The following is a 26,351-nucleotide window of genomic DNA, read 5'->3' on the forward strand; positions in this document are numbered from 1 at the left end:
GGCCAGCAGGTTCTTCCCCTGCCACCAGGCAGGCGTCAGGGAGACTTTTGGGGTCAGTGCTTCTGGTCTGGTAGATTATGTATGATGTGTTCTGGTTTTTTTAACCTGTGTGGAGGGGATAGTGGATCCCCCCAACAAAGCAGGTCCCCTCCGCACCCTAGTCCCTTTCATCCCATCCCCCACCCTTCCCCTTCGAGGCCTCCCACATCCAGGCCAAAGCCCCATGTGCCTTGTCCATGAACCGCCTGGGCCCTGCGAAGGGTCCAGCAGAGGGCGCCACTGCTGCCTGACGGGACCGGGGCCCCCCCAACTCCCCTCCCCGATTTGGATGGCCAGGAGGAGGGCCCTGCTCTGCACCCCCTTTCTGTAGCAGAGAAAGGGGGCTGGCAGACCAGGCCCCTCACCCCACTCCAGCCAGCCTGGGCCTTGCTTTGTCTGGACTCACGTGTCTCAGATTTTCTAAGGACCAAAAAAAGAAAAAAAAAAAAAAAATCCACAAAAATCCCTATAAAAAAACCAAAAAAAAAAAACCTATAAAAAAATTAAAAACTTTCAGAGAATTACTATTTACTTTATTAACTTACGGATTTATTATATAAATATATATTCACCTAGCAACATCTCTCTGCCGTCTCTTGCTCTCGTAATGAAGACATAGCTGATCTGCTGCCCTCCCGCCCCTCCCGCCTTCCCTTTGTTTGCCGCTGGGCTTGGGTCTCTGGGGACCCTCCGGAGATGGAGGTGGGCAGCTGGCCTGGCTGCCTGGTAGTTGAGGGTTTTGTGTCTCCCCCTGCCCGCCCCCCCACCTTTTTTTTTTTTTTTTTTTTTTTGAGTTTATTCTGATTGATTTTTTTTTCCTTGGTTTCTGGATAAACCACCCTCTGGGGACAGGATAATAAAACATGTAATATTTTTAAGGATTCCCACAGTGTCCTCCTTTCTCTGTCCTATCTCCATTCCCTACTTCCCGGAGAGCAAGGGCAGAACACGTCTTCCCCGAACAAGGTGGGGCCGTGATCCCTGCGCCCGTGAGTATGGTAAAATAAGAAGGTGCTACTGGGGACCCTCGCTTAGAACAGGGGCCGGCCCCGTGGGCCAGCTTGTGTGGGCTGCACAAGAAAGGCGCTGCTGCCGTCCCGAGTCCAGGGGAGGGGGAGCACAGTGCAGAGAGGTCACCCAGCCAGCAGTGGGGCCGGAAGCCAACCCCAGGCCGGCTAGCCCCGTCCGAGCTTCACCTGGTGCCGGCAGGGCCGTGCAGGGCGGTCTCGCGCAGCTCCCCTGCCCCGAGCTGCAGGTGCACCCTTCCTGGGGGCCTAGGAGAAGGTGGCCACCTCCATCCACTGGGCAAGGGAAGGGAGACAGCAGGCTTGAGGCAGGGGTCTCCCGGGATCGTGCCCGAGCCCCCTCATCCCTCCAGCCAGGGCTCACCTGTCTGTGGGTCAGGCAGATGACCCCCTCACCCCCATCCAGGTGCTGGCTGCAGTGGCCTGTTCAGAGAGGGGGAGGGTGAGTGCCCACCACCCCCAGTCCCCCAGCCGTGGGAGACAGCCTCCCTGTGCCCACGGTGCCAAGGGTGGCACTCACGGAAGATGCAGGTGAGCTGGGCAGCACAGGACACGAACCGCTCGAAGTCCACACGTAGACGGCTGTCCCGGTAGCGGCTGGTGAGGGCCTGGGTCAGCTGGTTGTTCAGGTGGAAGCCTAGGGCGGGGGTGGGGGTGCCTGTGAACGCCACTGTCCCAGGGATGCCACTGACCCCACGGGCATCAAATCCCAGCTCTGCCCCATCGAGCTTTGTGACCACAGGCTGTTCCTTTCACTTCTCTGGGGCTCAGTTTCGCCATCCATCAAGTGGGAACGATAAAAGCCCCAGACCCCACAGGGTTGTGTTTACACGGAGGGAGACCCTTAGCACAGTGTCTGGCAGCTGACAACTGTACGTGTCAGCATTATCCCTCTAAATCCTGCAGGGCTTTCTCCCTGCTCCTGCGCACTGGGGAATATTTCTGTGCAGCAAAAACATTTTTGTCAGTTCCTTTCTACTGCACGTCAGAGACGGTTTCTGAAGTTTAGAAATCGTCTCTGCTGCGAAATCTCAACAGAGGCTTTTAAAAGCCCCAAACAATGGTTCTTGACTCCTTCCAAGACTCAAGGTTGCCTGATGACCTGTCCTCCTCCATCCCCCACACAGCCAGATAAACAGTCCAAGGGCAATTTCATGAGCTTCCACCGTTCCTTCATGAACAAGCGTTTGTTAAGTGCCGGGTGCTGGGCTCTCTGCTTGACAGGAGGTCAGGCGGCCTCTTCCTGGCTGTGGAACCTGTCCCAGGTCACTCGCCCTTGCCTTCATCTGCCCTCAGGTGACGGATGCTGTGCCCAAGGCTGTGGGAAACCCTGCCAGAGGGGGTCAAAGGACCTGAGGAGGAGCCCAGAGTCCCTCAGCTGACCCCTTTGGAATTCCCATTTAAGAAATTCTCAGGAGCACTTGACCAGTTTTCTTCCGCCTAGATTATTCTGCCTAGAGTAACTCCTGGCGTGTCCCAGGCACGCAGCGGTGCTGGACGCATGACCACAAGCCTCCCATCGTCCCCTCCCTGCCTTGGACTCTTCTTACACATCCCTGGACACCTGACCACCCGCTCCGGGTCTCACATACACAAACCCAAACCCTCCCCACTGGCTCCCCAACTCGGTCACAGTCACCCTAAGCCCCCCATCTCCCCATGGCTCCCTCTATGGTACAGGGACAGAGTCTTAGCCTGGGAGTGAGCTCAGGGATCTGGGAGCTCCATCTTCTGACTGCAGCCTCCAAACCCCCCTCCACTCCCGCATTTCCCGATTTGCTTCAGAGCCTATGAGGAGCATTTCTCTCCGGCTCACTTGGTTAGATGCTGCGCTTTCACACAAATGCAGCAGGCCTGTTCTAGCGCTCCAGGAGAACAGCCCTGCAGAGAAGCTGCTGCCCTTCGGGGCGTGCTGTGGCCTTCAGTACTGAAAGCTGCAGCGCCCAGCACGAAGTGTGCACAGCCCTCCACAGGCTCCTCCCACCGCCCATGTATCAGCCATCGCATGGAAAGGGAACCAGAGGCTCAAGGAGATGGAGTCGTATATCCGCCTAGGCCACCCCAGGGGTAGGTCAGTAGAGTGAGGGTTCCACCAAAGCTCAGCAGATTCCAGAGCATTCTACCACACTGCCCCGGGGGCCTGGGCCTTTCAGACAGCAGCTCCCAATCCTCCCCTTCCTGGAGGGCCTCTCCTTCTGCCCAGCAGCCTCCCCGGCCCATCCCCCTCTCACGTCCTCACCCCACTCAGGACGATTTCTACCCAATTCCCCATTTTGGCCTTTTTCAGGGTCACCTAGTCTTTGCCAGGAACTGGCAAGGAACTAAGGTGTGGGCCTTGTGGACGGTCACAGCTGAGTGGGCAGACTAAGACGATGGGATAGAAAGGGGGACGGGCCCTGTCCCCATGACCACCCCAGGACCCCCGTCCACACCTGCTGCATTCAGTGCCAGCCGCAGCTCGTAGGAGTTCATCGTTCCAGAGGCGTCCTCATCGAACTTGTCAAATATGGCCTGGGCAGGAGGTGTAAGTCAATCTCACCGACCGGGCACCCCGAGGAGGGCTGCAAAGGGGGCTTCCAGAATCTCTTCTGGTTGTGGGCCCCAGGCAAGCAGCCTAACCACTTTGGACCTCTGGTTCCTGGGTCTGTAATCTGGGAATAGCAGCATGGCGCACAGGCTCCTGGGGACTCTGAGCTTCTACCCACAAAAGGCTTAGTGAGGTTCAATGAGTAGCGCCTCATCGCTGCGATTAGTATGGAGGAGCCTTCGACCATTTCTTCCCACGGGGATCCAGAGCCCCCACTGGTAGTCGAGCAAAGGCCCCTCAGAGGGAAGGTGACTTGCCTGTGGTTACACAGCCAGAAGGGGACTGAGCAGAGAGCCGAGATTCTAACCCAGGCCCCAGAGGCTGTGCTCTCCATCCCTCAGCTATTTAGTGCCCATACAGGGACCAGAGAGGGGTGGATGGGGCAGGGACATCAGAGCTGGATCACTCCTAGTCAGCATAGGGTGGTCCAGTTCCCACTTGCTCCCTGGGACCCTGCGAGCCCCCAGGGTGCCCACCTCCCTGTTAGTAAAGGTGCCTCCCCCTCCACCTTACCTGCCACTCCAGGAGGTGGCCCCAGAGCTGTTGGAAGTGGTGCAGGGCCAGGCTTCCCCCGTGCTGGGGATGGGGGCTTTGGTTATGGTCAGTGTCCCCAGAAGGGGAACAGACCCCAACACACCCAACCCATCCCTTCCCCCCAGGCATTGTCCCCCCATGTACCCCAAAACACTGCAGCAGCTGCTCGCAGGTCCTGAGCCCGATCTCTCTCGGGGTTCGGGTGCGGGCCCTGGCTACAGGAAAAATCAGCGCTTCCTGCATGCCGGCCACCACCGTAAGGCTTTGTGGACATAACTCCCTGAAGTCGATGTTACTGCTTTTCCCATTTTACAGAAAGTGAGGCACAGCCAGCCAGTGACTGCTGTGACTGACAGGCCTGGGATCCGATTCCAGGCAGGGGATCCCAGGCTGTGCTCAAGGCAGCTACACATCCTGCCCCTCAGAGGAAGGGGAGCTTGTGGGTGGCCGTGGCAGCCAGAGGGGGACCCGCCAGGACCCACATGCAGGGAGACGCTGCCAGGCTGAGCCCAGGCCTCCCAAGGCCTGACTCCCAGCCGCATCTGCATTAGCACACACTGGGGGGTCTGGCTGCAAGAACCTCCCCCCACCCCCAACCAACTCACCGGGCTCCAGGGCGATGCTCAACAAGGCCTGGAGCTGCGGGGCATCGAGCTCTTCCTCCTGGTCAGGGAAAGTGCAGAGTGAGGCCACCTACCCAACCCCTCTGGGCCAGGCCCTGTGCTGGGAGGGCCGCCCAGCGGGGGAGACAGCCCCAGCCCCAGAGTAGACAGGGCTGTGACAGGCCTGGGCCGGGAGAACCTGGAGAGGAGGGCACCTTGGGAAGGTGAGGCCTGAGCCTGGAGAGCAAGGGCGGTGTTAAGGGACTGATTAAGTGAAGTCCCTGAGGCAGGGAAGAGCCGTGAGCATTTCTAGAAAAGGAGGTCAGGAGATTTAAGCTCGAGAGGGAGGGAGGACTTAAACCAAAATGACACCCCTGAGTGAGGAAGGGCCCTCACCCAGGCCCCCCTCCTCACCTCTCCAGCCAGCTCCGCAAACAGCAGCTCCAAGCCCAACTCCAGGGGCACGCAGGGGCCCTGCGGCGCGGGGAGGGGGACATTCAGCTCCGGCCACGAGCCCTCCCCCAACCAGCGCGCCCCTCCCCAGCAGCCCCCACCTGGAGCGCCCGCAGGTCGGCGCTGATCGCGTCGTCGATCTCCCTGCGAATCACAGACAGAGATGGGGAGGGCGCCGCTCGCCCCGCTGGGGCTGGGGCTGGGGCTGGGGCTGGGGCTGGGGCGGGAGCTAGGCAGGGCCCCTGGGGCCCTGGGCCCGCGGGACTGGCGGTTCTGGGGGCGGAAGGCAGGGTCCAAGGCGGGCCTGGGAAGCAGGTCGGTGGGGGCCCGGGGTTGGGGGCCCCCGGTGTGGGTGGGGGTGGGGGTGGGGGTGGGGGGCCCCGGGGCTCACACAGCAGTGTGGTGGCGCTCGGAGAAGACGCGCAGTGTGAAGTCAGCCTCGTCGCCGGCGCGGGCAGCGCTCGGCACCACCAGGTAGTGGCCGGGGCGCAGGCGGCAGCGGCGGCTCACGTCGCGGCGGGCGCAGAAGGGCGAGCGGTCAGCGCGCAGCAGCCGGGGCAGGAGTTCGCGGCTGCGCGGGGAGTCCCAGAGGCCCAGCAGCTGGGGACAAGGCGGGGAGGGACCAGGGCCCGGCCAAGCTCACCCTCCGGCAGAGCCCGCCATGCCCCATGCGCAGGGAGGCCCAGCCCCGGCTGTCAGGGAGGGGTCTGGGGCCCTCTGAGGCTCACCTCGTCTGGAATCTGTAAGGAAGAGGGGCAAGAGGAGTCGGGCAGGGGCATGAGCGAGTCGGGCAGGGGCTCGGCAGAGGTAGCCACTGCCCTGAGTCCCCTCCTTGCCCCCTGCTCCCTTCCTTCTTCCCTCCTACTGGACCCTCTACTGAAACCTCTCTATCCCCAGTCCCCAACCCAGGCCCTCGCTGACCCTTCCCCCCCATCACTTCCCTCCCCCATCTGTGCCCTCAGCACTTCCTGTCTCCTTGGTCACCTCTGGCCTTTCTGACCCCCAGCCTCTGTCCCCACCCTAGCCTCTCCCTCGGATTCCCTTGGCTCCCTCTCGGGAACCCAGCCCGGCCCTCTCACCACCGCCCCTTGGTGTCCCCCCTTGGCCCCCACCCTGCCGGTGTGCTCAGGCCTCACCCGGGCCGAGGGCCTCACCCGGGCCGAGGGCCTCACCCGGGCCGAGGGCCTCACCCGGAACACGTGGAAGCCCACGGTGAGGTAAGTGAGGCCCTTGGCCCTCAGGTGCCGCCGGTTTCGCTGGATGAGTGACAGGAGGACCGTGCACTTGGGCGTGCGGCCCCCGGGTGCTGGGCCCCGTGCCCCTGCTGCCCCCCAGCCCCCCCAGGGCCCTTCCTCGTCCTCGTCCTCCTCATCAGGCTCCAGCAGCGTCAGCCGGAACTGGGGGTTGGTCCAGAAGGTTTCTAATAGAGGAAAGAGAAAGAGGGGTCCCTGGCCTGCCACAGCCTCCCCCCCAGCCTGCCTCTCAGGGCCCCCCGAGACCTCACCAGCAGTCAGCTGGCTCCCGCCAGCGTTGAAGCCGCGCACCCAGCGGCCCTGGAAGGTGTGGATGTGCCAGCCGCCTCCGGCGGGGCTGGGGCCCAGCACCTCGGGGCTCAGCGAGCAGATCTGCACGGTGTCGAAGTGGCGGAGGAAGTCCTGCAGCTCCATCCTGGACAGGGGCCACGGTCACGCACTGCCCAGCCCTGCTGGGCCGGGGCCCCTGGCCCCCAAGTAGCTCAGGACCCCAGTAATGACCTCCAAGTCACAAACCCCCCATGTTTTGTAAATATTGCCAAGCACCCTTCCGTCTCCAGACATGACCCCAAATGGCTGAGCCCTGGGTCCTCAGAAATTCCCCACAAATCACCAAGATGCACAAGCTGCCCCCAAATGTCATCAAATTGCTTTCAAATCCAACCGTCAAGGCCCTCAGACTCTCAATTATCAACAAGCGTCCTTCAGCCCCCAACACTGCCAAATCTCAAGAAACGCCCCAAATATCACCAAGCCTCCCTCCGTTGCCCTAAATACTAGCCGTCCCCTCTCACCCCCTGAACGTTACTGTGGCTCCAGACCCCCTGGCGTTAGTACACGTTCTTCTCCGACTACTCCAAATGGACCCTGACACCAAAATTGCCACCACTATGCACAGCTTCTCCCATCCTCCTGGACTTCCCTCATCGCCCTTCAAGCGGGACTTGTCCCTCCTTGAGCCCCTTGGCCCAGTGTCCCTCCCCGAGGCAGAGCTGGGCCCCTGAGGCACCGACCAGAACTCGCCGTCCTCCTTCTTCACGAGCAGGGCGTCTCGCCACTCGTCGGGGAGTGCGTCCCAGCGCCGGCAGCTGGAGAGACCGGGGCGGGGGGGGGGGTGTGAGGCACGCGCAGGTGGGGCTGGGCCCTGCACCCACCCCAGACCCCTCGCACCTGTCGCTCCAGGCCCCAGTCCACTCCACGCGACCCCATGGGTTCCGCAGCCGCAGCAGTCGCACCTTGGTGAAGCCCAGGGACGCCTGATGGCAGCGCCGTCAGTGAGGGTGGGGCCTGGACACCCCCCGCCCGCCCTCCCTCCCACGGGGGACACCCACCTTGTGCGTGCCCGTGACCGAATACGCGTGCCCCTTCACCAGCCCGTCTTCTGTGCGGTACTCGCCCTGATCGCTCTGGGCGGAGGACAGGGGACAGTGAGGCCGAGGTGGCGGATGGGAGGGTAGCTGCTCCTCCCTGCCCCCTGACCTTCCGCCTTACCAGGGCTCAGAGAGGCTGCCCAGGGTTGGCGAATGAAGGTGAGAGAGGGAGAGGGTAAGAGACAAAACAGAGGAGAGAGAAAGAAAGATACCGAACAGACAGAGGCAGAGAGACACCAAAGACAGAATCAGTGACCCAGCAGGGGACTAAGTAAACGAATGAGTTAGACCAACTCAGTGAATGAACGAGGGTGTGATAGGGTTAGAGATGAACACACGACCCAAGCTAAGCCCATGAGAGTCAGTCCTGGGACTTTTGCTGAGACTCTCAGAAAGAGACACTTTTCTTAAAAACCCCTGGGGTGGAGGGAGACACCTGCAGCTATGGGGGACCCTTTTATGCCCATGAGGGAAGCCTGTCTGAGAGCAAAGCTAACGCAGAAGAATAGAGAAACACACTTGCAACATTCTGAGCACCTGGATCCAGCTATGCCTGAAGCTTGCATCATTATGAGAGCACATAAATTTCCTTCTGACTTACGCCAGTTTGATTTGAGAGAGAGAATAAGCCAATAAGAGCAGCCGAGAAGAGAGGGACACAACAAGCACCCCTGTCCAAGCCCCGACTGCTCTGGTTCCAGTGGGGGCCCACGTAGAAGTTAGACTCTCACCAGGGCAGTGGCGCCTACAAGGGACTCCTTGGCCAGGGCGCGGCGCACGGCAGAGAAGAGGCCCGAGGTGTTTTGCCTCAGATAGAGCACCTCACCCACGCCGCCTGTGAAGTCCACGAAAGCCTCATTCATGTGGCCGCCTCGCATCACCTCATAGGAGCCGTGGAGCCTGTGGGAGCAGAGCCAGGTAAGAGTTGAGGCGCCACATCTTGGGCCACTCGGGATCTGGGGTCTCTAGCCCAGGGTGTGGGATCCCCAGGGGCTATCCCCTAAATTTTCAGACGCTCGAGGTGAGGAACCGTGGCCCACACTAGAAGGCTGTGCAAACTGGGCCTGTGGTCCCTGGGGCCACCAGGGCTGTGCAGTTTGGGTTTGGGGGTCTAAAACTTTGAGTCTCTGGGAGATTTCTGCTTTGGGGGTAACCCCTACAGGGCCCGGTCAGGGGTTTCAGAGCCTCAGAATGGAGCCTTGAATCTCTGCCTTGCCCCAGGATTACACCCAATATTTTGGGGGTGCTTTGGATTCTCAATGGAGTGGGAGACATTTTCTGAGATTACAGGTTCCCTGAGGGGACAGATCTCAGATCTGGGGCCTCTAGGGTCTGTTATATGAGACTCAGGTCCTTATAAATTATGGGGGGTTGGTGGGCCCCCTGAAACATTTTATGTGAAATCTCGATAGAGGTGTTTAAGATTTGAAGGTCCTTAGGGGATGTTGTGACATTAGGGTTCTGGGGGCTGTCACTTGGTCTGGGATCCTTGGAGGATTCCAGAGCTTAGGGGACACTCCAGGGGCCCGTGTGGCTTGGGGCCGTTGCTGGGACGCGGGCTGCAGCTGGGGGCATTGGGGTCCTCACTTGGCATAGGCCTTCTCCAGGAGCGGGGCCCAGAACTCGTTCCGCTGCTCCGAGCGCACAAACATCAGCTTCCCCTCACGCACGGGCAGCCTGTCGTCCACCACGACGTCCACCCAGCGGCCAAACTGCCAGAGCTGGCGGGAGAAGGGGCAGGGCCCGGGCTCGGCTCCCAACCTCCAGCCCCACCTGGGCCCCGCCGGACCAGTCCCAGAGTCCAGGAATGACAGCCCCAAGCGGGTAAGGTCAGCTAGGAAATCCATACCACCGTGTCACCGCGGGGGAAGCTGAGGCACGGACAGATGGAACTGAGCTATACCTGGAAGTGGAAGATGCCTGCGTAGCCACTTTGGAAGCCCTGTCCAGGAGGGACCACGCGGCTCAGGAGTCGGGGGTGGAGAGTGAGGGAGGCGGCGGCCGCAAGGAACCAGCAGTTACCTGGGAGGAAAGGCTGGGATTGGGCGAGGACGGAAAGGAGATGAGAGACCCAGGGGCAGAGCTATCAGGGCTCCCAGTGGAAACCTGCTGGATCCGAGGGCTCAAGAGGGGTTCAGGGGTCTCACCCAGTCTCCCCTGACACACGTCCGTTCGGCTCATGTCTTCACAGATGAACTGGGGCTCAGCGCAGAACTCCTGGGGGTGAGGGGTTCCGGGGCTCAGCGCAGGAAAGCAAGGGAAGGAGCCACTGGGAGGTCAGACACCTGTGTCCCCTCCAGCCCCCTCACAGCCCCAGAGTAAAGAGCCGGGAGAGGCCTGCAAAGCCTGGGGGCGAGGGCTCGGCTTCCCTGGGCCTCCCCAGGCCCTGGAAGGCCGAGCCTGTGCTAAACCAGCCCCACAGTAGCCCCCCTCCTCCCTCAGACCCAGGGGTCCCCCATTCCCAGCCCTTCCCACTGCCTCCCTCAGACCTGGAGGTCCAGGCCCCTAGCCGCAACTTACACGGGGCCGCATCCATTTCACCCCTTTGGCCTTCTCCGAGTCTGGCCCCAGCTGGTCGTAGCCGAGGGCATCAGGGCCCGCAGGGAAATGAGGGTCTCGGAACAGGATCCCCGAATCCAGGCAGGCTGCCCGGATAGCCTCGTATCTCTGGCCCCGAAAGAGCTGCAGACCGCTGGCCCCAGCCCCTGCCTCCTCGCCCACCAGCTGGATGGTGACCCTCCCGCTGCCACACGCCATCAGGACACTCTGGACTCACAGGCAGGCCCCAAGCCCTTTAACCTCCTGAGTCACGGGGGTGGGGCCTCACTTCCATCCGAGCCTCAATGGGGGTCTTTAGGCCGTGAGGAGCCTTCCCTCGTTAATACTAATTGACGGTTTGGGGCGCCAGGGAGCAGGGACGCCTCTTCAGTGGTTTCCTCCCTGGGGCGTGGGGCCTTCAGTTGTGGCCAGGGTAGCAGCTTAATGGGCTTGGCCAGCAGCAGGAGGGAAGGTGGGCAGAGCTGAGGGAGGACCAGCTGCTGCTGTGGGAGTGCCAAGAAGGAGGTCAGTATAGGGGTGCGTTTCTGCCTGCTTGTCCTGTGGGTCTGGGGAGGGCCAGGGTGGGGCGAGAGGTGGGTCTGTATCTGTCTACAGCTCTCAGGGTCTCTCCATCTGACAGTTTCTCTCCCTGCCTTCGTATCTCTCTTCAGCTCAGCCTGTCTCTCCTTCTCGTTTGTTTTTGTGGGGTTGGTGGCAACAGTCTCACTCTGTTGCCCGGGCTACAGTGCAGTGGCATCAGCCTAGCTCACAGCAACCTCCAACTCCTGGGCTCAAGCAATCCTCCTGCCTCAGCCTCCCGGGTAGTTGGGATTACAGGCATGCGCCACCATGCCCGGCTGAATTTTTCTATATATATTTTAGTTGGCCAGATAATTTCTTTCTATTTTTTAGTAGAAACGGGGTCTCGCTCTTGCTCAGGCTGGTCTCAAACTCTTAACCTTGAGCGATCCTCCCGCCTCGGCCTCCCAGAGTGCTAGGATTACAGGCGTGAGCCACCGCGCCCGGCCTGTCTTTGTTTTTATTTCTGTCTGAATCTGTCTCTCTGTCTCCATCCCTCTTTGTGTCTGTGTGTCCCCGTTTGTCCTTGCACCTACCTGTCCTATGCTGGGAGCCAGGGCCCACCGGTGACCGTGATGCCCCATCCTGGCCACACGCAACTCAGGGTCCAGGTGGGAGCAGTGTTTCCGCAGGACGACTCTGGAGCTGTTGGAAGAAATAGGTTCAGACAGGCCACAAACTCATCTCTGGTATTTGTCCCAGCAGATCTTCCCCTCCCTCAGTGAGGGGGGTTCCTGCCCTACCAGAGCCTTGTCACCTTGGTGGCACTCAGATGTCCCTCCAACTTTCTGGCATCCTTCCCTCCAGGTGGACCAACAGATACTGTCCAAGCCCCCTAGCTGCATGGCCACCAAGAGCGGGATAGAAAACAAGTTTTCTTCCTGTAGAATTGCCAAGACCACATCCATCCCCATTTGAAGCACGTAAGTGTGGCTACAGCCATGCCAGGATCAAGAGCCGGAGAGCCTGGGTTCGAATCCAGCGCTGCCACTTACAACTCTGTGTCTTTGGGCAAGTCATTTAACCTCTCTGTGCCTCTGTCTCACCTCCGCCACGGGGATGATAATAGGACCTTCCTCGGGGGGTTGTGAGAAGCGAATGAGTCACCGTGTAGTACGTGTTCAGAGACGTGCCCGACACAGTAGGTGCTCCGTACACGTCAGATGTTGCATGTCCTGAGGTTCCATCCATGGTCACGTACCTCCAGGTCTAGGCTGCCGTTTCTGCCACTTCCACCGTCACCTCTGCCATCTCTCGTCCTCCACGTTCCCACCCTGCGAGGTCACAGCCCTTTCCCCTTTATTCGCCCCTAAGTACCACTGACGACAGGAAGGAGACCGTACTTAATGAAACCCGACGTCTTGCAGCAACCAGGAATCACCCACCCTGTGAGAACTGCTTGTCCCGTCACCAGGCCAGGCCATTGGACCCAGCTTTCCCCCCTTCGCTGAAGGGCCCTCCGAGTTCCCTGCCGCACCCTGTCCCCAGCCCACAAGCAAGAGCTGTCTTGATGATCAGTCCCTGCATTACACCCCCGGTCCCACATAGGCTTCCCCAGCCAGTCTAAGAAGAACGCACTGATGTCACTGTAGGGATGTCTGTTGCTTTGCCAGCCCAGCATCCCCTACCCCCTCATTTTTTTAATTTTTATTTATTTATTTATTTTTTTGAGACAAAGTCTCTCTGTTGCCCAGGCTAGAGTGCTGTGGCATCAGCCTAGCTGACAGCAACCTCAAATTCCTGGGCTCAAGCAATCCTCCTGCCTCAGCCTCACTGAGTCGCTGGGACTACAGGTGTGAGCCACCATGCCAGGCTAGTTTTATGTATTTTTAGTCTCGCGGTTAATTTTTTCTATTTTTAGTAGAGACTGGGTCTTGCTCTTGCTGGTCTCAAACTCCTGACCTCAAGGGATCCTCCTGCCTCGGCCTCCCAGAGTGGCTAGGATTACAAGTGTGAGCCACCGCTCCCAGCCCCCTACCCCTATTTCTGATAGCAGCACTCCCATTATGTTTGAGGATCCAATGGTCCCTTGTTTGCAAGCCACATGGCTCTGGCGGAGCCAGTCCCTCCCCCATCCTAGGGGAGGGCATTTGATCCAGACCTGCCAATCAGAGCATGGTAGTCCGTGGCCACGTCCCCTGGCTCCCGCAGGGAACACTCAGCTCAGGCCTTCTGCCCGCGCGTTTGCAAGAGGCGTTCTCTTTCTCTGGGGCCACCAACCTCCTGGGATGGAAGCCCAGAGTGGCTGGCGGCTTTGGCCACATTGGCAGGAGACCCTGCCTGAGAAAGAGGACAGCGCAGAGAGCAGCACATCCAAGCAATGCAGGGAGAGGGGACCCGCCCGGGAGCACAGAACAGAATCCAGACTTTCCCATTAAAGGAGCAAGTAGACCCCGCTCTTCTTTTTTGCCCCCCCAGTTTTAAGTTTTATTTCATTTTATTTTTCTCACTAGCAACCAAAGGACATCTTCCCAGCTCAGTTGGCGTTAATTTCTGCAGAAATGCAGCTGCCCAAATATCCAGACCAACCCCCCGTGTTTACTCCCCTCCCCAGGGCTCTTGCCTCCTTGTGAAATTGGCAAAGCAGGTTGTGTTCTTACTTCACCAAGACTGCACTTGAGTCATTAAAAAAAATCTGCATAAAACACTATCATGAAAATTAAAAGACCCACCCTAGACTAAGATATTTGTTACACATATAACAGCAAATAGTTACGGCGGGTGCTGAGCTACTGTGCACCAAGTACTGTGCTAAGCACTTCACAAGTAGGATCTCTTTTCATCCTCACATGGGCCTTTGGAGGTAACTTTTATAGTGACCCCCATTCTACAGAAAACTGAGGCACAGGGAAGTACGGTGCTTCGCCCATGATCTCACGGCTGCAGAATCAAGTCGTCGGCTCACTAATGCTATGTTGCCTCTTGAAGGATTAGCATTCAGAATATATAAAGAGCTCCTATAAATAAACAACAGTTAACCCAACAGGAACAAATGAACAAAACACATGAACAAGCAATGGCAGACTCAGTGGCCAGGGAACATGTGAAAACACGCTCAGGGAAATGCCAGTAGGGCCGTATGAAATGCCATCTTACCCACTAGATTAGGAAGAAAGTCCAGAAATCTGAAAATGCCAAATGTCAGTAGGGACATGGAGCAACAGAACGGCTGATGGAGAGGTGTGACTTGGTACAGACAGCTCGGAAAACAATTTGTCACACGCTTAGTAAACGCCTACCCCGAGAACCAGCAGTTCCACCCCCAGATGTATATACACTACCCTAAAGATGCATGTAGGCGTCCCAGGAGACACATGCAAAAAGGTTCGTATCAGCATGGTTTCTAATAGCAAAAAACCGAAAACAATTCAAGTATCTTGTCTGGGGGATGGACATGCTTGAAGCTCTGACTCAGGTGAGGCAGGGGCAATATACATAACCTAAACATTTGTACCCCTGTAATATGCTGAAATAAGAAAATGTCTATTGTCAGCAAAATCAGTAAATTATACCATATTCATGCAAGGGAAGACTAGACGGAAGTGGAAATGGAATGAACGGCAGCTACAAACACGAGTGAATTCCTTTTGAGACAGGGTCTCACTCTGTCACCCAGACTGGAGTGCAGTGGCATTGTCATAGTTCACTGCAACCTCAAATTCCTGGGCGCAAGTGATCCTCCCACCCCAGCCTCCCAAGGATAACAGGCGTGAGCCACTGTAGCAGCAGTTTTGCCCCAGTGCTCAGCAGCGAAGGGATAATTACTCAACAGTGTTTAGAAAGAGGGGGAAAGACCAAAGTCTGCAGGAGAAAATGGCCTCCCCAGCTAAGGCCTTCCCTTATTTATTTCCAAGGACACGTGCAAAGGGTCAGGGCCCTTTGCTAATTTAACATCCATGAAAGTCAGCTGCGACTTTCGCACACAGCAAACAAGCAGCTTTGGGCAGGTGTTTTCACCTGTCCCTTCATTCGCTTGCTCACATTCTTTCCATCCAGCCATCTATCCTTTCTTCCAGGCCCAGCCCCCACGTGTCCCCCTTTTTATTTAAAATTAGAGACAGAGCGTGAGCAGGAGAAAGATGTAAGCTTCAGCCAGTGTCTCTTCATAATGGCGTTGGGAAGTCATCAATTGGTCGATCTGTCATCCTAGGAAGTAAAAGGGACAGAAAGTGACAAGACGAGGCACGACCGGTTGATAGACATTTTGGGGTGGTCATGGGAATGCACCATGTTGTATTATATAAGTTGGTAACACACACACAGGAGGATTAGAGGAATGACAAGCTACTGACTGTGATATTAAGCCGGTCTGTTCCATTTCTCTGCCAGGAACGTGGAGGCAACCATACTCCTCCAGTCCCTGTGGACTCATTGGCAGACAGAGGGATCTCTGAGTCCCACCACGTTAGGGGCTTTAAACACAGGTGGGCTTAGGACATGAGCCCAGTAAACTGAGGCCGTATTTCCTGGGAGAAATAAAGGAGAAAAAGGCTATGGAGCAGCCCTTGGGTACACCTGACTGCTATTACGGGCAATAGCCAAATACGTGTCCCCCGGGATAGGAGCCCCCCCAGTTGTGTCATCATAGCTGAGGCCTGTGTCTCTAGTTGTCTCAGTTGACCCCATGTGATCCTGATGCTGTCCTGGTGTTACCTGTGTGTCACGGCAGGACCCCCATCGGCGGCAGCTGGAGGGAGACATGTTTCATTTGTGGAATGGAGTTGTCGGTTGCTTCTTCCAGCTCGTGACGCAGGCGAACTTGTCTGGAAGGGAACCACTCGGGACCTGGAGAAGTTTGAACACAAACATATCCTCTTCCCAGTGTTAACTCAATTACAATCAAAGGCCAATCTCTTGGAATTAACGACAGCTGGGGAAGACCGGGTTGTAGAGGTCCCATCGGGACTGTAACAGCATTAAGAGCTCTTAGGTCCTGTAGTAAATGCCACTTATTGTTCTTTTTAGGTATGACGAATACAGGAGTGTTCCATGGGCTCGGGGAAGGTCCTACATGTCCCACTTTAAATTGGTCCTGGACAAGAGATTTTAAATGTTTTAATTTATCCTGCTTAATGGGCAACTGCTCTATCCAGATGGGTGAATTAGTCATCCATTGTAAAGGTGTGAGTTGTATTGGATGCACCTGAGCAGTGGCCCCTGTTGAAAAGGCTGGGTCGTTAGAAGACGATCCCATTGTTCTAGCAAATCTCATCCCCATAAAGATTGACCTTCTCGTAGGCAATGTTGAAAAGTGGATGATTTACCAGGGGAGGAATAGAGATCCCCTTTGAGAGGGGGAGAAGGGGGAGGAAGGGGGGGGAAGGGGGGGAGAAGGGGGGAAGAAGGGGGAGGAAGGGGGGGAGAAGGGGGAGGAAGGGGGGAGGAGGGGGAGGAAGGGGGAGGAGGGGGAGGAAGGGGGAGGAGGGGGAGGAAAGGGGGAGGAGGGGGAGGAAGGGGGGCGGAGGGGGAGGAGGGGGAGGAAGAGGAGGTAGCTGCTCCTCCTGTTGAGCTGCAGAGGCGACGGTGGAGAGAATGGCTCGGGATTCGGGAACTTTACAGCAGGGGACTCCAGCTCCTTCTCAGCAAAGCAGGTTCCAACAGATTAGAACCCGTAGGAACATGTGAGGGTGTCAGCGCTGTTCGCACCAGGCTCCACGTAGTCGACACAGCAAGGGGCACTGGAGCCCCCTGCCTAAAATTCTTCTTAGAAACCTTTCCTATTTGCTCCCAGAGCTCTAAAATCTAACGTGCCCTCATTCGGGACCCAGGGGCAATGCAGTCCTACTGTGCGTAGAGTTGTTGCCAAGCTTGTGGCTAGACAGAACACTGGGCAGCCTGTAAGAGTTGTCGCGAAGTGCGCAGATAAATTCCTTGATCCTTGGCAGGTGCTGCCCCATATTAGAAACCCCCTCTGAACTACCCATGGGTCCCCCTCTCAAAGCAGCGGCGGGACCGTCCCTTACCGGGATGATTCCCCTTGTAGTCCAGACAACAAAAACGCTCACTGGACGCTCGGATTCCTGAGTCACGTCGGGATCACCCCTTGTAGTGAGAGCTTTCTGCTCCGCGCTCGGTAGCGAAGAAACAATTACTCAAAACACAGCACTTAGAGAGAAGGAAAACGGCCAAAGTCTGCAGGAGAAAATGGCCTCCCCAGCTAAGGTCCTCCCGTATTTATTTCCAAGGACACGTGCAAAGGGCCAGGGCCGTTTGCTAATTTAACATCCATGAAAGTCAGCTGCGACTTTCGCACACAGCAAACAAGCAGCTTCAGGCAGGTGTTTTCGCCTGGCCCTTCATTCACCTGCTCACGTTCTTCCCATCCATCCGTCCACCCATCCACCCATCCTTTCTTCCAGGCCCAGCCCCACAAGCCACTGTGTCCCGCCCAAAGAGTGAATCTTAGAAACACAGCTTTGACCAGCAAAGCCACCTGCAGAACATTGCCCATAATGTGTATAAGGCTGGTGGCGGGCACCCCTCCCTTCCCTAATGAAAAAGAAGAAGTCCCTCCTATTCCTCCATACCCGCCCTAAAGCTGAAACAAAGAAATTCCTCACTCTTCCTGCTGAAACCTTCCCTCCGGAGAAACTCCCATCCCCCAGCCCTAAAAATGTATATAAACCCACTCAAACTTCTGTACCACGCGACTTCTCTGGTACCACTCCGTGGGTCCCATGAAGCTCGCCCGGGGCCCTCTCTTGGGACTCGTTACCCCCACCCGGGAGCGCCCCAATAAAGTCTCTTTATTTATCCCTTTCAATTCTGCTTGTCTTTCTCTCTCTGGCTCCGGCCACTCCAAAAAACCTTACATTTGGTGGCAAAACCTGGGAGGGTACTTTGACTTTCGGCTACACCGCCCCTCCCGTAGACTCCGGTCTTAAAACCTTACAATGTGGTGCTGTTCTTTCAGAGTGCTTTGTGTGGGCAGGTGTGGCGGCTCACACCCATAATCCCCACAATCACGGCACCCTGGGAGGCTGAGAAGAGGGTGGATTGCTTGAGCCCATGAGTTTGAGAACAGCCTGGGCAACATAGTGAGACCCTTTCTCTAAAAAAATTTTAAAATTAGCCAGGTATGGTGGCGAGCGCCTGTAGTCCCAGCTACACGGGAGGATCGCTTGAGCCCAGGAGTTTGAGGCTGCAGTAAGCTATGATAGCGCCCCTGCACTCCAACCAGGGTGACACACCGACACCCTCTCTAAAAAAAAAAAAAAAGAGTACTTTTGGTTATGGAATATTTAAAAACATAAACAAAAGTAGGTAGAATGGTAAAATGAACCTCCATGGCCCCATCACCCACTTCAACAATTAACTCACAGCCAATCCAGCTGCACTGGGATCCCAGCCCCTTGTGTAGCTTCAAAGCAAATCTCAGATATCATTTCATTTCCTCAGTAAATAGTTCAGTATATTTCTCTAAAAGATAAAAACGCTTAAGGAAAAACAGTCACACCTAAAAAATTAACAGTAATTCCTACTATTAGCACATATCTCATCAGTCTTCCGTCTCTCCAATTAGCTCATAAATGTAATAAATTGTTAGTGATTTATTTGTTTGAATCAGGACCCAAATAAGGTGGCTTCACTGCAATTGATTGGTATGTCTCTTAAATCTTATTTTTTTCACATTGTAGATGTATGTTATTCATTTCATCTCATTAGAGATCGGTGATGGGTGATCAATCCCATTTATTTGTGGAAAGAAACTGCAAGTCCGGTGGGTTTGGTGACTTATCCACGTTCCACATATGTTGAGCAGAAGCTAGATTCAAACACGAACACTGCTCTGCTTATTTTTTTGTTTAAAAATATTAAGGGGGTACAAATGTTTTTGTTACATGAATAGCTTTTATAAGGCTAAGTTGGGGCTACCAGTGTGCCCATCACCTGAATAGTGTTCATTGTACCCGTCAGGTGGGTTTTTGCCCTTCCCCTCCGTTCCCTCCTCCTTCTTTTTTTTTTTTTTTTTTTTTTTTTTTTTGAGACAGAGTCTCACTCTGTTGCCCAGGCTAGAGTGAGTGCCGTGGTGTCAGCCTAGCTCACAGCAACCTCAGACTCCTGAGCTCAAGCGATCCTCCCGTCTCAGCCTCCCGAGTAGCTGGGACTACAGGCATGCGCCACCATGCCCAGCTCATTTTTTCTATATTTTTAGCTGTCCATATCATTTCTTTCTATTTTTAGTAGAGATGGGGTCTCGCTCTTGCTCAGGCTGGTCTCGAACTCCTGAGCTCAAACGATCCGCCCACCTCGGTCTCCCAGAGTGCTAGGATTACAGGCGTGAGCCACCGCGCCTGGCCGCCCCTCCCCCTTCTTGATTTCCAATGACTTTTATTTCTCTCTGTGCCCATAAATTAGTTCCAAAGTATTAGAGAGTACGTGTGGTATTTGTTTTTCCATTCTTTTTTTTTTTTTTTTTTTTTTTTGAGACAGAATCTCGCTCTGTCGCCCCGGGTAGAGTACAGAGGGGTCAGCATAGCTCACTGCAACCTCAAACTCCTGGGCTCAAGAGATCCTCCTGCCTCAGCCTCCTGAGTAGCTGGGACTACAGGCATGCACCACCACGCCTGGCTAATTTTTCTATTTTTAGTAGAGACAGGGTCTCGCTCTTGCTCGGGCTGGTCTCAAACTCCTGACCTCAAGTGATCTTCCCGCCTCGGCCTCCCAGAATGGTAGGATTACAGGCGTGAGCCACCACATCCAGCCCTTTCCCTTTCCTTACCAGTTTTCAGAGCAAGGCTCATTTATTAAATGTCCACGTATGTGTCAGAATTCTTTTGGGAACTTTCACTGGAACAAACTACCTAGCAGTGAGGTTGTGTGGGGTAAGGCCCACTTCCAATTCTTGGCAGCTATTAACATCTACCAGAAAGAACGGATACTTGAACACGACCAAATTGGCCCAAGTCAATTTGCATCAAGGGTGAGTGTGCTTGAAACAGAAGCCTTCCCAAGAGGAAGCAGGGCGAAGACCTGACCAGCCCAGACACAGAGCAGTCCTCGAGGACAGGGCAGGCACAAAAACAGCCACACAACCTGTCCTGTAAGTTCAATGAAGTCCCAGAGGGCTGTGCTGCTAGGCTCCCTGAACTCACCTTTCATAAAAGGTTCATTTGAGGTGAACTTGACCATTTCCTTGAGGACCATATTCACCAAGGTTTATACCTGGCATCAGGTGACCAGAATCCTTCCGAAACTATCAAGTGAACACAGGATCATTTCAAATTCATGCCCTGGGCACCAATCCTGAAGGTGACCAAGAAAGGTTTACTAGATTCTCAGAGGCTGCTCAAACAAGAGCGGGAAGTATCTAAAATATTTTAGCCAACATTGCCTGCTACCAATTTCACCAGTAAGAACTCATTTTTAACACCCACTGTGATAATTAATACGCCACTAAATGCACAAATGAAAACCCATATCTAACATCCGTCATGCTAATTAATTGAGAATCTGCTGTTCCTCAAAGATAAACCGTTGAAGCCCTAGTAGTCATTGCCCGCTTGGCTTTTGTTCCGATGCTGGCACATGACCTTGGAAGTGTGCGTTCCAGCTGGGAAAGCCAACACTTACAGTTACTTCCCCTGTGTCTCAGGCTGGGTTCCTTAGAAACAGACCCGGAGACAGCGAGTTGCATGCGGAAGGGTTCTGGGGGAGATAAGACGGAAGGAAACAAGGAGGGCAGAGCTGGCCGGAGAGAAAATCTGACGCAGGGCATGGTTGGAGGGAAGCCTCACGCCATGCCATGCCATGGGAGCTCTGGAGCTGGGGTGAAGCCTAAGCCCTTTCCCAAATTGAGGCAAAGGGGTATCTTTTGTATCCTGACAACGCCAGTCATTGGCCAGGGACACTCAGGAGAGGGGCAGAGTCTTTTTTTTTTTTTTTTTTTTTTTGAGGCAGAGTCCCACTCTGTCACCCTGGCTAGAGTGCCATGGCATTAGCCTAGCTCACAGCAACCTCAAACTCCTGGGCTTAAGTGATCCTACTGCCTCAGCCTCCCGAGTAGCTGGGACTACAGGCATGCACCACCATGCCCGGCTAATTTTTTGTATATATATGTTTTAGTTGTCCATATAATTTCTTTCTATTTTTAGTAGAGACGGGGTCTCGCTCTTGCTCAGGCTGGTCTCGAACTCCTGACCTCCAGCGATCCACCCGCCTCGGCCTCCCAGAGTGCTAGGATTACAGGCGTGAGCCACCGCGCCCGACTGAGAGGGACAGATTCTTGCTAAAGTCGGGCCTCGAGGTGGCTCACACCTGTAATCCTAGCACTCTGGGAGACTGAGGCAGGAGGATTGCTTGAGCCCAGGAGTTCTAGGCCAGCTTTAGCAAGAGGGAGACCTTGTCTCTACTAAATTAGAAAAATTAGCTGGGTGTCCTGGTGGGCAACCATAGTCTTAGCTACTCGAGACTGAGACAAGATGACTGCTTTAGCCCAGGAGTTTGAGGTTGCAATGAGCTACGAAGATGCCACTGCACTCTACCACGTGACAGAGCAAGACTCTGTCTCAAAAAAAAAAAAAAAAAAGAAAGAAAGAAAGAAAGAAAAGAAAAGGAAGAAAGGATGAATTTTATTGTGTGTAAATGACACCTCAATAAAGTTGATATTTAAAAAAAAAAAAACCAAGTGACCAGAAAATTGAGGACTCTGCAGAGGATTTTTTGAAAGGTACACAATAAATGAAGACGTGGGTAACAATAGTATCCTTCCCGACTGGAGGATATATGTCCATTCCTGAATGTATATGCACATATACACTATTAGTATTACACAAAAACTTGTAAGTATAGTACCAATCTCAAAGTTTAATGAACCATTTCAAAATAAATCACCAACATGCTGCCTCGACACCTCCAAATACCTTACTGTGTATTTTCCACAAACAAGCACAGTCCCCCATGTGTGCAATGTCAGAAAACGATGAAAATGAGGACATTAAGGCGTAGGGATCACTGCCGTCTACTCTGAAGGCACCACTTTCACCACTTGTGCCAATAATTGAAAGGTGGTCTTACTAATAACCTAATAGAGGAAAATACACTATCAAACAGAAAGAGAAATAAACTCACAACAAAACTACTTTTTGTTTAATTAAAACACGTGCGGCCTAACTTGTTATCTGAGTTCTTTCCCAGCCTAGCACCCCTTGGACAGTAGGAGCCGAAGCGTCCCCTGCTTCCCCAAGAAGGGACAGACAGCACCAGATGCCTCCCGCTACCAAGAAGAAACTGATTTCCGCTGTCAGTCTGCTCCGGGAGAAACAGAAAAAGCCACTTTTGTTATCAGTCCTCTGAAGCAGAGAGAAAAAAAGAAATTTCTACCCTTTAAAAGCCCCGAGCAACTTTCCTGGCCACCAGACATTTCTTTGCTCCCTCTGTGTGTGATGTCCAATCTCTCTCTCTCTCTTTCTCTTTCTCAGGAAAATAAATAAACTTTTACTTCTAAATATCCTAATCACTGAGAATTCTTTCCCTCTCACCCCCCAAACCTATGGATTTTACACCCTAACAATAATGTCTTACTTTTCACTGTATATTTTGAAATTTGTACCATATGCATGTTATTTTTACGAAAAAAATTAATATTTAAAACTTGACGCAACCAAAGGAAATGAAAATCAACTCATTGAATAAGCAGCTGCGGAGAACTAGGGGACCCAGACGTTCTCAGGTCTCCGCCCTGCCTCACTCAAGGGCCGGGCACAGGAAGGGACACTCATACGTGGGGGGGGTCCCGGAGGGAAGGGAACGTCAGGTCCTGGTCCTCCCCACCCGACTCCACAGTCAGATTCAAGCGAAGCCAGGAACCGCCCGAGCTTCCCGCGCCCCCCTTGGTCCCAGCGGCAACCGCTGCAGCGGCCGCCAGGGGGACGGGCACACGACGCCCAGAATCTGGGCCCAAGGCCCTGGGCACGTCCCACCAAGGCGTGGCTTCTGACGAATGTTCCAGATAACCAGGCCCTGCGTGCAGCTTTAGGTCGCCACCCCCAAGCCGACTCCTCCATCCTCGACTGAGACCAACGGCCGCTGCAGATGTGTCGCCAAGGGTGCGGGGCTCCTGGCGCCCAGTGGTCCCCCTCCCGCCATGAACGGGAGCCCAGAGACCCCTGGAACCTGGAAATCACACCTGGCGGTCGGGGCTGGACTTGACGCCCTCGGGTCCTGCCCTTCGCGACCCGACCTCCAGGGGTAGGGCCGGGGTCCGTGCTGTTGGGTTGAGACAGACGGACGTGTGGAAATGGGGCTCGCTACGGCAGTGGGGACCCCGAGTCGGCCGTTCGTGTCCCCCCACCGCTCCGCGGAGCCACTGTCGCTCCCACGGCGTCTGCCTCGAGGGTGCAGGGCGGAAACCTGTCCCAACTCCGGGACTGGCACGGAGTCTGACAACGCCCATCTGGTATCCCAGCCTGGGTTTCCAAGCCTCCCCCGCCCAGGACCTTGCCAGGGCCCGGAGGTCAGGGGAAAAGATGGGGAAGAGGACATGGAGAGGGGCAAGGGGACACAAGGACCAGGGATATGTAAACGCCCTTTCCCCGCGTGCATGTGGAGCCCCCCAAGTGACCAGAAAAGTGCGAACTCATTTTGGCGTCCATCAGCTCCACCGGGGGGTGGGGGGTGGGGGTCGCCCAGGCAGGCCGTGACCCCTCCCGGCCCCAAACCCCAGGAGGCCGGCCCCACTCACGTTCCAACCTGGCCTGCTTTGCAAGAAAGCTGCAGCGACATGAGCCTGAGACCCGCCAACTCCCCGAACGCGGCCCTCCTAAGGCTTTCCCTGGCAGAAATGGTCCTAACCACGTGCGGGTTCAAATCCCACCACGACAAGGGATTCGCTGTGTGGCCCGGTGTCACTGTCTTCACCTCACTTTTCTCATCTATTCCAAAAGGACACGGACACAGGAGCGCTACACGATTAAACTTTATTTGCACACAAGGCCCGGGCCCCGCCCCCAAGTCCCTCAGAAGATCTTCAGCGACTCCAGCTGCACGTCCCCGCCTACCTCCACCAGGCGCACGCGCGCCGGCGGCATCCGGTGGCGGAAGTGGTGGAAAGGCGCGTCCCCGACCACGGCCTGCGGGGCCAGGGGCGGGAGTTAGGGCTCCGGAGGCCTGGGCTGCGTGGCCCCGGGGAAGTCGCTTACTCCCGCTGGGCCTCAGTTTCCCCGTTGGGAAAATAGGGCTGTTGTTAATTATAACGTATTATCGCGAATTCAAATGAGTTTACTGTTTGGAACAATAAACACGTGTTTTGTGAGTGCTGCAGGTGAATGTTAGAATTACTATTTTGTCTACTGCTCGCCATTGGAGCGCAGCCTTGCAGACTTAACTCGCTTAAGGTCTGGGTAGTGGCTGGTCTGCGACAGGCCTTCCCGCTAGCACCGCCACCTCTAGGGCGCGCGGCTGTAGCTCACCTCCTACGGTTGCGCAGGCGCGAGCCAGAAGGGTGTGGGGACGTCCCCGCCCCACCTCGGCCGCGCCTCCGCCCACCTCCCCTGCCCTCCCCCTGTCGCCCGGCGTCCCACACCCTCTGCTCCAGCGCCCCGGGGCTTGGCGTGCAGCGCCCTGTGGCAGAGACGCACCTTGAAGCCGTCGTCGGTGGCGATGAGGAGCACCTCGAAGGGCTGCCCGCGCTGGAAGGGGATGCCCGGGCCGCGCTCCTCTCGGCCCCAGGCGCCCTGCTCCAGGCTGTTGAAGACGACGGCGGACTCGTCCAGCCGGGGGTTGAAATGCAGGGCTGCGTCTGCGCCCTGCTCCTCGCTGCACAGCAGGTTTACGTGGAACCTGGAAGCGCGGGGCGGTGGCTGTCGGGGCTCAGGAACCACCCGGAGCAAAGTCAAGGGCCAATACCGGGACTCCCAATTGTCGGAGCGCCCCCGATTGACAGGGACCCGAAGACGACACACCCTCAGAATGAAGGGTCGTGCATTAATGGCCAGGGAGCCCAGGACCCCAAGGCATCCAGTAGTTTCTTGGGGCCCGTGGCACATCCACCCAGACCACAGTCACTGTATGTACTTATTTATGTGCCCCCGTTTCCAGAGTCTGGGAGCTGCCAAGGAGTCGTGGTGCTGATGGCCGGGGTGTTCCAGAATGCCAGGGAACCCTCAGCTCCCAGAGGATGGGGGACAATACCAGGGACCCCCATATTTTCAGAAGACCCTCTAATTTCAGAAGGCCCCAGGGTCCTCCAGAGAGTATTGACTGGCAAGGCCTCCCAGTGGCTGGGGTGTCTCCAGGACTGAGGCACATTTCCACAGTGCCAGGGACTCAGGGAAGTCACAGGACTCCATGTAGGAACCCTGGGATGCCCTGGAACCCCATTCTCTTGGGGAGTCTTGGGGGCGGGAGGCACACGGGCATGAGGCAGCTAAGCGAATCCATCAGGTGTCAGAGGGTCAGGATTGGCCTGGGGATCCCAAGACTCTGGTGGCAGAGATGGCCCCAAGGCCCCCATCCGTGGCTGCAAGAACTGGGGTCAGCTCAGTCTGGAGTCCTCCCCCCTTAGCTCTGGGCCCTGGGGTCTCACCTGCCAGCCTTGTCAGGGACGAAACCTCGAAGTCGGAGCACCGTGCCTGGGCGGAGGCCCTCGGGCAGTGAGGTCTTGTTCTACAAAAGTGGGGTGTGGAGGCATCGTGAGCCAGGGAGCCAGGGAGACGGAAGACGGGTCACCCCTGGGAGGAACGGACCAGGACCGACACCAGCAGCAAACAGTGGAAGAGAAGAGGGTCACAGGAAAGAGAGAGAGGGAGACAGAGACAGGGAAAGAGATGGGGAGAGCAAGAGAAAAAAGACAGAAAAATGTTGAGAGAGACCAAGAGGAAGCCACAAAGAGGGAGATGGGGACCAGTGGGATGGGGTGTGTCACCCCAGACGCCTCAGCCCGGCACAACCCACAGCACACCCCCTGCCCACTTTCTCCGTTGACACGGCAGCCCTCTGCCAGGCCCCAGCCCCCTGCCCAGGGGGCCCAGCCTGGGACCTGGGCACTCCCGGAGCTTACCGACATGGTTGGGACCGGGACAGGCAAGAGTGGTGGTGGCGAGACTGCGGGGGACCTTAATAAGGCAGACGGGACTGATGACTCACCACCCCTCCCACCGCCACCCACACCTGGCACAGACCCTGGCCCCGGGCAAGGCTGGCGAGGCTGGTGCGGCACCCTCTTCCCGGGGCCCTGGCCCCCACTCAGTGAGGGGCCCCGGTGCCCTGCCCCTCTCCTGTGAGCCCACAATTACAGGGACAGTTCATGGCAGTCATGATAGTAGGAACACGGGGAAGGCTGGGTGTGCTCCGCCCAGCCTGGCACACAGTGAAGCCTCTTCTGCTCGCCTTGCACAGAGACGTGCTGGGTCCTGAGCGGCCGAGCTGGGGCT

The 26,351-nt window shown here is 56.1% G+C and overlaps 2 protein-coding genes and 1 long non-coding RNA gene across 4 annotated transcripts; all 3 read right to left on the reverse strand.

Moving 5' to 3' along the window:
- Positions 1-56: 56 nt before the first annotated feature.
- On the reverse strand, positions 57-12,027 carry CAPN12 (calpain 12). The gene is made up of 23 exons (XM_069457733.1): positions 11,724-12,027; positions 11,517-11,625; positions 10,384-10,904; positions 10,011-10,080; positions 9,767-9,885; positions 9,451-9,584; positions 8,595-8,763; positions 7,825-7,899; positions 7,664-7,749; positions 7,507-7,581; positions 6,745-6,908; positions 6,431-6,660; positions 5,969-5,980; positions 5,632-5,840; positions 5,342-5,384; positions 5,202-5,261; positions 4,791-4,848; positions 4,330-4,400; positions 4,165-4,227; positions 3,497-3,575; positions 1,585-1,701; positions 1,429-1,487; positions 57-1,340 (listed from the first exon to the last, which is right to left on the reverse strand). Exons 3-23 carry the CDS (start codon positions 10,618-10,620, stop codon positions 1,314-1,316), a joined length of 2,157 nt encoding a protein of 718 aa, XP_069313834.1. The 5' UTR covers positions 10,621-10,904; positions 11,517-11,625; positions 11,724-12,027; the 3' UTR covers positions 57-1,313.
- A 3,065-nt stretch (positions 12,028-15,092) lies between these two features.
- Positions 15,093-20,195, reverse strand: LOC138374725 (uncharacterized). 2 transcript variants are annotated; one of them, XR_011231402.1, is made up of 4 exons: positions 20,076-20,195; positions 16,944-17,049; positions 15,634-15,765; positions 15,093-15,126 (listed from the first exon to the last, which is right to left on the reverse strand). It is a non-coding gene; the product is annotated as an uncharacterized lncRNA (long non-coding RNA). The 2 variants fall into 2 exon arrangements; XR_011231401.1 differs by lacking the exon at positions 15,093-15,126 and having other exon boundaries at positions 15,560-15,765.
- Positions 20,196-23,895: 3,700 nt separating this feature from the next.
- On the reverse strand, positions 23,896-25,984 carry LOC138374940 (galectin-7-like). Its single transcript, XM_069458148.1, has 4 exons — positions 25,979-25,984; positions 25,505-25,584; positions 24,558-24,759; positions 23,896-24,050 (listed from the first exon to the last, which is right to left on the reverse strand). Exons 1-4 carry the CDS (start codon positions 25,982-25,984, stop codon positions 23,937-23,939), a joined length of 402 nt encoding a protein of 133 aa, XP_069314249.1. The 3' UTR covers positions 23,896-23,936.
- Positions 25,985-26,351: the final 367 nt, after the last annotated feature.

Source organism: Eulemur rufifrons, chromosome 24 (assembly GCF_041146395.1).
Source record: "Eulemur rufifrons isolate Redbay chromosome 24, OSU_ERuf_1, whole genome shotgun sequence".
Taxonomy (NCBI): domain Eukaryota; kingdom Metazoa; phylum Chordata; class Mammalia; order Primates; family Lemuridae; genus Eulemur; species Eulemur rufifrons.